At 42.1% G+C, this 14561-nt stretch overlaps 1 protein-coding gene across 3 annotated transcripts in view; it reads right to left on the minus strand.

Annotated features, from left to right (window-relative positions):
• CHN1 (chimerin 1) overlaps window positions 1-14561 on the minus strand; it is a 46741-nt gene that overhangs the window by 14238 nt on the left and 17942 nt on the right. Inside the window, exons 2-3 of one of the 3 annotated variants that reach the window (XM_009996165.1) lie at window positions 14106-14183; window positions 2622-2706 (exon numbers count right to left, since the gene is read on the minus strand). In XM_009996165.1, coding sequence (XP_009994467.1) covers window positions 2622-2706; window positions 14106-14183 — 163 coding nt within the window. Of the gene's footprint in view, window positions 1-2621; window positions 2707-14105; window positions 14417-14561 lie in introns of those variants that run through there. The other 2 variants (XM_009996164.1, XM_009996166.1) reach the window with 2 other exon arrangements.

Genomic DNA, 14561 nt, shown 5'->3' on the forward strand with positions numbered 1-14561 from the left:
TGCTGAAAGCTGTAATATTTTTAAGTACGTACCCATTCTGAAAAGCAATGGCCTCTTGTGGTTCCTTGTTTACTCTGCCTCATCATTTCCACATTAAAAAGGCTCAGTTCAGAAGCAAAACTATTTAAAAGAAGAGCAACACTCTGAAACCCATGTAAACTCAGCCAAACTCACGGCACTCAAGCATGAGCTCTTCCACACTAGTATGTTAATACCGGTTGCACGGGTCCTCACTGCGTATCTGTGCACCTCCGGCTTTCCTCCAAAATGCCCAGATCTGAACAGCTTCTGGCTCTGATGGCTTGTACAGCCCCAGCTGATGGAAGCAGGCAGGCACCGCTGAAGGTGAGGCACAGACGAGGCAGACCAGGGCACTGCTGAGCCTGTCTTGCTGTCTCAACTTCTGCAGGGCTCTGCCTGGAGTCCCTCTGCTTTGCTCAGCTTCTGTTTTCTATGAAATTTATGAGAACAAAATAATCTGGGAAGCCCCTCATTCTCCATCAGTTATTCCTGAGGCTGTCCAGTAGCTAAAAGCCAGCCTTGCAGTGAGCAGAGGACAAGCAAGATGGATCATCTGCAACCATGACCCTTGGGAAAGCCCAGCTCTTTTGCTCCTCAGCCCCAAGCAGGGCTCTCTTGGCTTGCTGCAGCACAGCTCCTCACCTCCTCCTCCTCACACCCTGGCTGACCAGGCTGTACATCAGCAACTGGCCTGGTTATGCCCAATGACCTCGAGCGTGACCCAGAAAACCTCAGCCTCCTTCTGCCCCAACGCCTCGCTGACGCTTTGGCAAGCAAATGCAGTCATACAACTTGGGATTTTAAAATCAAAATAAGATCACAGAAATTACTGAAAGCTACCAACAGTGAAATGAAACCTTACACAAGATAGAAAGCACTAATTATAGTTCCTGAACCTATGAAGTCATCTAATACACATATGTTCCTCTACACTGAAAGGAGGAAAAATGCAGTATTTAATACCATCCTCTGTAGAGAGGAAAGAAAAACAGACTTTGGAAGCTTTTGGAAATTCAGAATTTAGAAAAATCTGCATAAAACCAGAAAATCAGCTCTGCAGTATTTGAAAAAAAACAACAAAAAAACCAAAGCAGTACAAAACCATAAGCACTTTGGATTTAATTATAAAAGCAGTATTATTCATTCATTCCACAGTGCCAAGCAGCATTGCAAGCCTTCATAGTGTTCACTTTTATGGATTTTCAGGATCTAAGTTACTTAACATAAATCTGAAAAATACTTTATATTTCTCCTAAATGCCAAAACTGAGTAGTTTACTTCAGGCAAGGAAGGAAGATGGCACACTTAGTGGCTCACGTGTCATCAAAAAATGACTACTTTAATGAGAAAACAAAGAACAAAATTAGGCTTCCTCTTCTAGCACTATGAACCCTGTGCAAAATCACTAGCAGTAAAAAGTACTGACAGTCTTAATTCCTAAGTGAAGGATGTGGCTGCAACACTAAATACTTAGTGGGTGGAAATACTGAGAAAGGAAACCATTTCTACATAATCATTCCTTAAAACAGAGCTGAACACTCCAATGCTTCCTGGACAGTGCAGAGTCTATTGGCAGAACAGAATATTGCTTTCAAATTATTATGGGGAAGGATTTAAAAATATTTCAATCCTGTTTCACTATAAATTATTTGACGTTTTACATGATTTTGCAGTTCTGTGATTAAAAGCCCTCTTATTTGCTTGAGACAAGATTTCAGAAAGCTTTAGACAGAGCAGATTTTCTCAAATTAGCTTGAAAATTTAGTTTCCAGGGCAACATATGCAGGTCTTCATACATCAACATTTATTCGCACCATTTTATAAATGTGGCTGCTTGCTAGAATGTCATAAAATGCTTTTTAAATACAGTAAACTATTTTGATCACTTTGATCCTTTTTTTTTTTGCCTTTGAAAAGAGCTGACTGTCCTTTCTTTTCAGAATAATCATATCAAGAAAACTGTCAAGTTGTTTTACTTCAGAGAAGCTTTATCCCAGAACTGCCTGCAGTGACATCCATGCGTGTAATACATTTCTACCAGCACCTGAATGTTGATGTAACATTTCAAATTGCATCCCTTATTCCTCAGCCCTTTTCTTACTTTCTTCTTTTCAGTTTGCAAGTAGGAGACATGACTTAGAGTCTGTGGCACATTGGGAGTCTGCTGGCTTACACATAACATGAACCTGAACGCCTGTTCCACAGCAGCAAAGTGAAGTTTGCTGATGCCCACACTGCACATCAAGATCCTCAGCGAGTCTCTCACACCTACCAATAAATACAAGTGGTATAAAATAAATAAAGCTAACAATACATCTACTTATCTTCTCCTCCATTTTAAAAGAAGGGAAGAAAACAAATTCCTTAAAGATCGTTATTTCCCTTCCCTGAGTACTCAAGAGTTGATCTGCACCACCTCAGTGGTGTTACTGAAACAGGTACCTGAAACTATCAGCAGCAGAGTGGATACTTTTCCTCCTTCAATTTTAATAGGGGCCAGATCAGACCTGTGCCATGCAGTATTACGGTGGAGCAGGCAGCACATGACACACTTACAACACAAGGCCAGTCTTAGGAAAAGGAGACGGAATGATTGTTACCTGCACATTTTACTCCCTGAGCGATGAGGCCCCACATAAAGTTGGCACAATATTCACACCAGTGCGGGCCCCTGAATGTGTGCACCTGGAAGAGAGTAGAAAAAAGGAAAATTACAGAAATTGATCCAACTAATTTCACAGACATCAGTATAAATGGGTCTAAACATGGCAGAATTCCTCTTCTTCAAAGGCACCATGTGCAGTCACTGGAAGTTTCCCTTTATCACTGCAGGAAAGGAAGATAAAAACATAGAAAGATTTAACTACCAAGACTCTTGCAGACCTATAGGAAACAGGAACTCTCTATCCTGAGCAGCAGAAGTGGGTCTGTGGGGGTCTGCTCCCTGCCCATTTCGGTCAGAGGAGCAACGGCAGGTCGCAGCCCTTCTCCCTCCTCTCAGCATCCTTCCATCTGGGCAGGATTTTAGCCACGAGGCGATGCTTTTGCAGCGACTGTGCAAGAGTTCACCTCTCAATTTAAAATGTCTTCTGCTTTCTCTCCATTCCATAAGGTGCTATGTGAAATCTGTAGGGGGCTGCAAGATTTCATCTCAGGCAGAAGGAGTCCTGCTAGGCAAAAATACCACTGCTACGCAGAAGTGCTGCAAATACACTTCTGTATTTTCCAGTTTAGAGTAACTCTAAAAGGAAATTATTTCTCTTCAGACTAATGCTGTGTATTGAAAAACTAGTAAATGGAAAAAAGAATCCACTGAACCAGGAAAATGGCTCAGGTGCTTGTTACAAATCCTGCAGCTACCATTAGCTGATTCTGATTTTATTCTGATAAAGTTCTTGCTGTAGGAAACCACAGGATTCTTTACAGAGAAAATCATTACTTTCATGGCCAGCGTAAAAAGCTCTCAGACTGTAGGTAGAATACACAGGCCAACCAAAAAAAAATAATAATAAATAAAATCAGCAACAAATGATCAGAAAGAAATGAAATTTGCAGTGAAATGCAATAAAATTGCTTTAGGTTTAAGTGATCCAGTTCTCCAGAGTTACTGAGTGGATATCAGAGCAGGCAGCAATGTCATCATGTGCACTGCCTGGTTGGATTAGTGTGGAGCAGAACAGAGAAAGAGCTGGTGGGAACGTGCCTGCCTGCCCACACAGGGCTCTGGTTATAAAGAGAAAAATGCGAAGTGGCCTGACCAAGGTGGTAAGCATCCTCTGCACCACCCATCCAACTAGCAGATGGATCCCAGATGACACCTTGAACAAGTGATAACCCAGAGCAACACCCAGCAATTCAGATCATGTTTCAGTTCTGGCTACAGGAAGGTCTGCAGCCCCCAGGGCATTTGCTGCCCATGAAGCAGAAATACAGTAAATTGTTGGATTAGTCTGAAAAGCTATGCTGGGATTCACAGAGTAATTCACTTGCATGCCTGTGCTAAGCTAGGCTTATAATCACCTCCAGTTTGATGCTGCAGAGCATCTCAGGAGGAAGCATAATGGTGCCAAGTGCCATGTCCTCTCACCACTGGCACAGGCTGCCATCCCCACCCGCCTTCTGAAAGTGCCAAGTGCTCCACCAGCTCCCTTCTCCCTGCAGCTCCAGCTGACTTCTACAAAGCAAACAATGACAAGACTGTCAGCAGCTGTAATCTCAATTTTCTTTTTTCTTCTCACCACAAAGAGATTTTTCACACCTTCTTCTTGTTACCCACCTGCACTACCCACATCCTCTTGGCTTTCTTCCCTAGCCCTGTGCTTTTTTCCAGGTCTTTGGCAGTGTTCCCTTCCCAGAATAAGTACATTCTAATATTCTCAAGCAAAAAACCTGTGCTTTAATGCCCACAGGACTAACAGAACTTTTTCAGGTAAAAAAAGCTTCCTTTCATTCACCATCTCTTTCCTTTTTCTTTTTTTTCCCCCCTGAAGGAACATTCCCCCAGAAAGACACTTATTTAAAATATTTATCAAAATTCCTGTTGAGGAAAATTGAAAGACAATTGAAAAGTTTGAGTAAAAAAACCCTTTTTTTTCAGAATCCTCTGCAGTTTTAGATGATAATTATTTTTTCTTTTTTTTTTTTTTTGCAGTATTTCTCACCCCTCAGAGCAGTTGACATTATACATCATCAACTTAAAAATGACAAGGACAAAACAGCCTTTCCGCTTCCCTAACAACTCTGGTCACCCTTCACAAGACCAAGATTGACTTTGCCCTTCAGGATCATTGTCTCAGCACCATTAGCTCTGTTCTCTCTTCTCATGCATCCCAACCTCATGCAAGCCCTGAAATGCTCTCCCAAATCATCAGCTAAGTACTTATCTTCTCTGTTAGAAGACTTATCCAGAGCCTGCTCAGCTTTACGCTGCCCCATCTAAATTACTCTTTTCTATCCATTCTTCTAACTGCAAACTCACAGCAAATTGGAAGGTGAGGGTAGGTTTCTCTGTTCCATCATGCTCTATCTGGCTTCACCCGTTATTTGTCATGCAACAGGGAGACTCCCTGGCAGTATCAATTAGGAGGCCCGAAGACCATGATGTCCTTCCATCCTCTGTACACACCACCCCACAGGATCAGCTCTGAGGCCTCTCGGGGGGTTTCAAAGCAGTGCTGGCTTTTCCCAGGGCTCCCTGGAGCTGGAGCGTTAATCTTCCCGCTACCGCAGAGCGGAACTGGACGTCTCACCCTGCGCTGGGCTGAATACACGTCAGCTCTGGAAATTAAATCAGACATGGTAAGTGATGCCAGAAAATAGCAAAAAATTGGTCTTTGGAGGTCAGAACAACCTCTAATCCTGTCTCATCCTGCAGAGTGGGGCTTGGCAGCATGCTAAAAAGAAACAGGTTTGCATCCCTTTGCTAGCTCAAGAGCCAGCACCTGCAAACAATACTGCATTTATTACATGACACTGTTTATATAGCATTCTGACTTTTATATTTTAATTCCCCATTCTAAAAATCTGCCAAGTGAATTGCTTGTTTTCAAAACTAAAACATGCTTTCCAGAAAAAAATCTGAAAACACACCCAAGCTGAGTCCCAGAGATCCTGACTTAAATTACAAGGGGTTTCTTTCCCCTTATAAAAAGAGCATCTGCCATATGCAGATTTTACTGTCTTATAAAATATGAGAGAGCAAGATTGCCAATTGTGGCTTTATATCTCCCAATCCTTTCCTTCTCACTCCCACCCTAAAAATCTTTTTCTTTACTTAAGGTTTCTGCTCTGAGTGTTTTTTTTGGAACAGGGAAAACGGGTGAGTGGGAGAGCAAGATAAACTAGTTTTAATCTTAATTTGTAAAATTCCAGGGAGAATATTCAATTTTAAAGAAAAATCTAGATCATTTTAAGAGCAAAATACCTGCTTCAAAAACTAGGTAAAATCCTATTACTAAGCTGTCCTGGAAGTCTGTGGTAAGAAGAGAGCCTCCGATTGGGCTCACACCTAAGCATTTCTATTTTGAGCTCTCCTGCAACATCAGCAAGGTATAATAAACAATTACCTACTGTGATCTTATATAGGAGTCCATTTTTTTTGCTTAGGCTTGAAAGATGCCATATACACCATGTAGAATAGCTTATTAACTCCTGTGATTAATAGAATCACAGAATCTATTGTTATAGAATTTGATTTTTTTTCTGTTTTGTGTTTTATCAAAATATTTCTTAGAAAAAAGATAAAGTTTTAGGAGAAGTAAATTAAAGAATTATCTAGTGGCTGTGACAACAGATTATACCACAAGCTGGAACTCCTCAAGCTGATCTCCCACCATTATTTCTCAGGCTCATAAAGGTCACTGTTGAAGTTAGTTACCCGTGTATCTTGTAAATCCATTAATTTTTTTTCACTTTTGTTTTTTACTAGGCAGTTGTTCGTCTAGCCTTGATTACTATCTGAAAATCAAGAATAAACCAGCAGATTAGTAGCATTCATAACTGAGAGACTTACATTATATCACTTGACAAGGCAAGGGAGGAAGAGAATCAGGAAATATCAGCGAAATGCTGTGCAACTGTGATATGAGAAGATGATGGATTAGCTGAACTTTAGGAAAGCCACTGCAGAATGGGAAGAAAGCAGAGCTAGACCTGACAAACTGATTATGCAAAGTCAACACCAAACAGAGAAAACAAAAGTCTTTGTGACAATATACAAAAAAGCCTTCCTTTGCTGAGCGGCTGCTGCCATGGTCTCCCTGAACTCCCACTCCATCAGGATCCTGCTCTGCAAAGAGCACCTTTTTCACATCCATCCATTGAACTGCTGGTGAGAATAACAGATTTTGGAAAACCAAGACATCACGACTTGTGTTGGGTTGAACAACAGCTTGAAAAAGGATGAAAAGATACTGACTGACTGACCCTCTCAGGCTACCAGGGTACTACACTCTGGTTAGAAGCCTTGGTGCTTGGAGAGGAGGCCAAGTGGACTAGGGACTGACTAAATGGCACACACCCCACATTTGCATTGCATGGTGCTCCAAGGGTACAGTTCTGCTGGCTATACTGTCTGTCAAACAAATTCCCCAGGATGATGGGACACTGCTGATGAAGGCTGTCAGCTCGGTGGTCCTAGCTGATTTGCAATTCCATCAACTGAATTCCGCCTGTTGGGACTCTACCAAGCTTTTAATTGGATATGGGAGACATGGTAAGTCTCAATTAAAACGATGAACTCAGCCTGTATTATTAATGTCCGTCTTCCCTGTCACAGTTGATTTGCTCAGGCACTGAGCATACCCACACTGGCACCCAACAGGTGTGCCCTTCTCATCTACCCCTGGCCCAAGCAGAGATTGCCTGGGTGTGAATGGTACAGAAGAGGTATCAGTGAGAAAGTCGATTGACTCAACTATCAGTTTGGGCAAGACTTCAATTTAATAATTGCATATTATTACCATGATTTGATAGTGCCTCTAAAACAAGGGTCTCAAGCATGCCCAATATTCCAGTACATGATATTCCCTCATGTGAGGCAAATACTGCTGCTGATGAGTAATCTGAGGAGTGAAAAGACTGCCATGACAACCCACACAGCAGAGCTGTAGCTGCGAGAGAATCGCTTGCATGCAAAGATGTAAGAGAAACTACAGTAACTGAGACCATTGGAGCATACCTTCTCCAAAACCAGAGCTGACTTTGCCTAGACCAGCTGGGGTGTTAACCTGGGGACCCAGCCTGGGACCACCCCAGTGACTTCATCCAGCAGCTCTTGAGAGGATAGATGCTGGCTGAACACTGCCTGGCTCAGAGCATGGAGTATAAATAGCACCATTCTCGCCCGCGGGCGCCCTGACACCAACGTCGAGCAAGCAAACCTTCCTCAAGGTCCTCACCCACCTGGAGCCCAAAGTGCTGTCATATCTTGTTTACTTTCTGGTTTGCACTGATCATGTCAGCAGCGATAGGAACAACTGGAAATTGTGGTTAGGTTGTGCTCTATGAAAGCCAAAGCAAAAAACTAGAGAGTAGCAGGTTGTTGGCTTTTTATTTTGCTTGTAAATTTAATTAATATGGCCCCTTTCATTCAGAATGGAAGAGCAGAATTTTCTTTAAATTGATATCTAGAAACTGGAACCTTGTCTATTTTACTCCAGGCTCAAGTTACCTGATACCTGTGTCCATGCAAAAAAAAGTCTGAAACGAGAGATGAAAATTGAATAAAATCCTTCAAATTAAAAAAAAACACAACCATATATACACATACTATGTACACTATAAGCAATGATGGAGATATAGTATATGAAACAATATGACTGCACTGTAAAACCATAAGAGATTTCTAAATAAATGCTTTTGCAGTGATGCTAAGTCTAATTTGGAGGAAAAGCTGCTGATGATGAGGGAGCATGACATGAGCTACATGCTCCTTGAGGCAAACTCCCAGCTCTCCCCAGCAGAGCACTTCTAAGCTTCAGCACAGACAGGAGCTGGTCCGTTCTTGGGGCTGTCCACATGGAAGACTCCCAGAATCCACATCTGGGGACTAATAAAACTACTGGTGAGGTGTGAAGGAACTACAGCTTAATTAAGGATTTAGAAAAAAGGCAGAGGCAAAGCCTGAGCTCAGGGACTAGCACTAAGAAACTAGAAATGGTTAAATAATAATGTGCTATTTGGAATCTGCTTTGGAAAATCCCAGGCTTTTCCAAAAAAAGTAAAAAAGCAAAAGTAACATTAAATAAAACCTTAGGAGGCTAAAATCCATCAATGCTTAAAAGCTTTTCTGGCTTGAACTGTCTTATAAAACTATGAGTTTCAGAAGCAACAACACAGAGCTGATGAGATCTTCTCAGAAGTTTTGTGGAAGTTTTTCTCCAGTTTTGTTCTCCAGATATTTTTGCTGCCTTTGAACATTTCTTCCCCTCAAGTACTAGGAGTCTAAAAGAAACATCAAATTTCCTGAGGTTTTCTTATCTGCGAGAAAGCGCAGAGACTCTCCCTAAGGACTGTGCTAGGGGCACCCTGCTCTCTTTCTGAATATTCATTTGAGTGCAGTGACTCACTTAAAGATGTTTTGAAAATATGTTCAGTGCCAGGTCTGTAGCTAATAAAAAGAATCAGCATCCTCTTTTCAGCAGAGCTAGACCAGTTTACCCCAAATCAGCAACTGCCCCAGTTTTCAGAAGATCAGAAATAGAAACGAGTTCATGTCAGAAGTCACAGAAAAATGGCTCTGCTTAATATAGTAAGAGTTTGTTATAGTTTCTGGTCTTTTCACAGCATTTCTTCTGCACTTTCCATCTCCCCATTTCCCAGGGCTTAGATATGACTTTGCTAAGCTGGTCTTGTTAGAATAGTAAGATTTGGCATGGAAGCGATTTGTTATGACTTTTTACACTAGCAAAACACCCATCCCAGATGCAGTTACATTGATAAAACCTTGGCCAGGACCAGGTTAGCTTACTTGTTTTAAAGAAGCAGTACAAATTTACCAATAGAGTAACTCTTGTTAAAATCACCACTTCCTTCCTTAAAGTGATACTTGAGTCTGTCAATACTGGCAAAGCCTTTCTAGTGGATACTGGTCCTCAATTAAGCCTTCACTTTTTGTGCACATTTAAGGCTATATTCTAACCCCCAGTTATTCCCCAGTGGAAAAGCACGTTGTGTCTGCTCTCGTGCTCCCCATTCAGCCTTTCAAATGGGTCATCCTCAAAGAGAAAGCCAGAGTGTTTCTTCATTTGAGGCGGGAGATGAGGAATCGCAGCAAACAACTCATCAGCATCTCTGCTGACTTGGCTTAAGTGACCATGGAAAAACATCTCTTCTCCCTGGAAGAATTGTTGGCTTGAAAGGGAATTATGTTCTAGATGTTCAACTATTCACCAAGCAGCCTTGCAACTGTTATTTATTACAACTAACTGACTCTGCTGTCTCAGGCATTAGTAAGACAGCGACTAAGAAACAGCATGACAGGAGCAACTACTGCACAGAAAGATAGCAAAAAATAATCTACTAGAGACACATCTATTTTGTGAAGAGCAAGAGAGAAAGGAGATGATATACTAGGGAAAATGATGCATGGAAACACAGATTCCAGCCCAGCTCTGACAGGCAGGGAAGCATGGCACCACTCACCTGGGTAGAAGGGTGGCTTTATGCCCTGGACTCTGGGCAGTTACAAAACACCTGCCGAGCGCAGGAGCCAGAGGTGCCTGAAGAAATACCCATAACCAGCCAAGGGAGATAAGATCCCCAGGGCCTATGAGTCACACAAGCTGGAGGGGAGTGAAGACCTTTAAAGTGGTTTGTCCAGACCTATTTTAAATTTGTCAAGTGAAGGAGAGGTTACTGCACTGACTAACAAGTTTCATGACCCAGAAGATCTCTTGCTGTTAATATCAAATTTTCCCTTTCCTCCTCCTTTTGAGCTACCATCCCACAACTCCCAGCCAATGCTCCTCTTCCAAGACAGCTCTCCTTGCCATTAGCATTTTACAAGCTTACTTTTACTGTGTTCTCCAACCCCATATAAACAGCAGGCAAAGGAACAAAGTCAGTGTCCATCTCCAAAGCACAGCACCAGGTGGGGAGGAGGTGTAGAAGGTGTTCTAGGTCAGGTAGGGATGGACTCAGGTCAAAAGGTACCTCATTAGGTGTATCTTTTTTCCTAACAGCAAAAAACTATGAGATGTAGGTAGAAGATAGAAAGATGAGGACACACAGGGAGGGCAAGTCCAGAGCACTGAGCTAGGGGAAGCCTGTGCGTTCAGTACTCTAATAAAAATTGCTTCACCATAGAGAATGAGGTAACCTTAAAACCAACTTGGATTGCCCTGCTATATTGCCCTGCTTTGACCTAAAGCCCACCTCACACATCCTGACTCAGAGCTTCCCCCAGTCCTCCTCTGCATAACCAACCTGGAATGTTTCAATCCATATGGCACCTTATCACAGGCTCCTTTTTCCCCTCAAATTTGAGGTTCCTGCTGCTGCCTGAAGCTCCTACTTCATCTGCCTGCCCAGGAGGTGCCCAGTTGCTTCCTTCCCTTAAAACTATTCAAAGGATCAGGTATCAGCTAGGTAAGAAATTGTATTTTAATTTACAAGCTATCACAGTTGCTGCATTTTGGAGACAAGATAAGCAAGTCGGAGTTTCCTAAAGGACAGGAAAAAGGATTCTTATTGGTAGAGTCCAACTGTAGAAGAAATTTATGGGAACAGTTAGGTACAAATCTACTCTGTCAACTTCTGTGAAATCTTACAGAACTTTGTCCTTGTTTTTGTAAGAAAGTAACACCACTGGCTTCAGCTATGCTCCTTGTCAGCACCTCAAAGAGGACCCACCAGATCTCTCAGAGCATCCACATAGAAGATGCTATTGTTTGCCTACATTGGGTAGAAGAATAAACCGTATCCATCGCACACACACACTTGTCTGAGGGGCTAAATTCCACCTGTGTTCCCACCTACCCACTCCACAGAGACAGGAAGTGGAGGGGTGGAAGGAGAACTGAGGTCTCCCAACCTGTGGCCAAGCTGCTCAGGCTCTCTGTTCACCCCAGCCTGCCTCCGGAGCAGCAGCTGCTGTCTTCTTCCCTTCTCCAAGACAACACTGCTAGTTGCTGTGCATTAATGATTCTCCACTTCTCCATCACTCTGCTGGGATGTTACAGCATTTCCAGTACAAGAGGATTTCTGAGACCCCTTCATTTCTGAGATTACCCACGTGCCTGATCAAAGAAGCAGGCACTGAAGGGTCAGGGGTCCCGCTCTGTTGCCTCCTGCCATGTAACCTCTCAGTAACCATGAGATCAGCCGCAGGGGTACAAAGCAGCCTACATCCTCCTTTTGCTGGTGGAGCCCCTGGGGAGGGCAGTCACTGAGGATTAGCTGAACTATGTACATTAATTTCATTTCTGGGTTGTTTTTTCTTGTTTCGTTTCAGAAGTCTAGCTACAAAACCCTGGGACTGACATTTCCTTCCTCCCACATGGGTGGCACATTTGCTGCTTGGCAGGCAACCTAGGAGACTTCTGTGGACCTTTTAAATGATGACGTCTGTACATGTGAGAAGAAAATTGAGAGATATAAGGAATTATAAAGGAGAGAAGCACATCAGCTAATGATGGCCATTCACTTCAGATCCATAACACAATAATTATAAAAGGTTTATAGTTTGTTTTTTTTAAAAAAAGGGACAGTGGCCACATTTAGAACTTGTGAACAGCAGCAGCACTCCTTCAGCAGGTAGATTGGGTGCTGCACACTTTTTAAGGGCAAAGCTTTCCACTTTTTTATAGCTAAAATTATCTGTCGCAGGTGACTTCATTTCACTGACTTGAGTTGCCTCTCAAGGTATTTTTTTCCTAGCAACTGTATGTATAGAGGATCTACAGTGCAATTATTATAAAGAAAACAATCTGTATGCAAGGTTTGTGCTGTAGCTATGACCTTGGACCAGGAGCACAGTTTGTTTTTGAAAATAGACTGGAAAACTCACAGCTTCCAAACTTTCCAGAAACAGTTTCTCGAAGAAAAACAAATAAACAAACACAAATGAATGAAAATCAGGTTATCAGATTATTTTCAAAACAGATGTGTTTCAGCCTGTTAAAGGAAAGCAACTAAGAAATACAGATGTGCTCAAAATTAAAGATGTATTATCCTACATATACTGTAGTATATGGAAATATGTTATCTTCAAGAATTATCTTCAAACTCAAATGAAAGTTGCAAGTCATTTCCAATCTCTAGAAAACTCCAGGAGCCTATGAAAAAAATGCTCTGCACTTAACTGACAGCCAGGAGGATAATTTTATGCCAAGCATCCATATTAAACACTTTTTTATATCACATTTTTTACATGGTTTTCAAATTTGTGCTTTATTGAAGAATTCAAGTAAAACACAACATCCTGATTATATAAAGTTTCCAATTTTAATGATTATCTGAACTCAAAAACTCCAAAAGGTATTTTAAATAAAATGGTATGGGCGATAGGTATATAAAACCTATGCACTCCTGTGTACATTGACACATGCATACGTGTGTGATGGAAATCAAAACTGAAAATGAATGGCAATTGACAGCTGTTTGCATCATCAGGTGCTTGCATCATATTAATGAATTCTCCTCCTCCTAAGGAAAATAAAAGCAAAAGGTACTTGGGGGAAAACCCCACACATTAAAGATAAAATCTGGGCTCCAGTTGCTGTATATGAAGTTTGTACTGTCATCTACAGGAATTCAGTATAACATCAATTCACCTAGTCCTAAAAATAAAGGCTGCCTATCAAGCAATGCAACTGACTGCCAATAGGTTAAATTACTAAATCCTGACTGGACAGTTCTTACAGACACAAAACATGCATATGCTGCATTGACATGTGCCTCTCTTATCAAAGACCGTAATTTATTAAAAATACGTGAAACAATAATTAGAAGCTACACAGAAGGCTAACTAAATTTTATTAAAACACGAGGGAATTGTAATGCCAGCAGCTCCAACAGCCCCATGGTATAAGCCATGCTGCTTCCAACACACTCAATTCATTAACACAGGAGAAAAGCCCAAAACTTAGGGAAATGCAGACCATCTGCTCAATCCAGATGCAGCAGAACATGCTTCTTACCTCCAAAGCTATTTACCAGCAACAAACTGAGGTGAAATCAGTTTAATCCTCTAATCGCAGATCTAAAAGATTTTTAGGCATCATACCATTCTAAGTACAACGAAACTATATCCATTTGAATTGAAAGAAAACTTTGCCAGTTTTTCTCACCTTTCACATCTCTGTCGGTGTAAAACAATTCTAAATAAAAAGATAAGCTAGGTAAGGTGGATATTACTGAAACGAGTTCACACACACAAGCAGTTAACAACAAACCCCTTGTTCTTCTAGTGCTATGTCTTGAAGATATCTAATTGATTAAATGAGCAATGAGATGCAACTGAAGCATGTAAGTTCCCAGAAAGTCATAGTCTGCATAGATATTATTTCCTTGCAACACTGGACCCATTTTAAAATAAAAACTATACCCCTGTGCTTTAAAAAGAAATAAGCATTATTTCTTACCTTGAAGTTGTGAATCTTCTCGTATTTTGGAATATGCTCATTTTCTTTCAGAGTTGCTCTTCTGACAAGTGATGTCAGCTGCGAATAAGCAAAGAGTTTAAGAGGTTGCCAGATTGTCACAGACGACTTCCGAGTACCCAGTTTCATCCCCAAGGCTGCCAGCAATAGATCTTGTTGACGGCTCTCCCGCCTCGAGTTGTGCACCGCAGACCTATTGGCTTTGTGCCCTGGCCAGGACTCTTTGGATGGCATGTTGGGGCTGCGGGGAAGGAGGCACAGCCCCCGCTCCGAGCTGCGCCCTGTGCCTACCAGACTCGACTGGGAGAAACGAGAACGACCATCCCGAGGAGCTAAAGCGTTAGGGAGGGCGGCGGGGCCATGGCAGGGCACCTGCTCACGGGGCGGCTAATTGCGCTGAGCCCCGCCGGGGGGCTGCGGGCAGCGCGGGGGGCTGCG

This window comes from Chaetura pelagica, unplaced genomic scaffold (genome assembly GCF_000747805.2).
Source record: "Chaetura pelagica isolate M959 unplaced genomic scaffold, ChaPel_1.0 scaffold3, whole genome shotgun sequence".
NCBI classification, from domain to species: Eukaryota; Metazoa; Chordata; class Aves; order Apodiformes; family Apodidae; genus Chaetura; species Chaetura pelagica.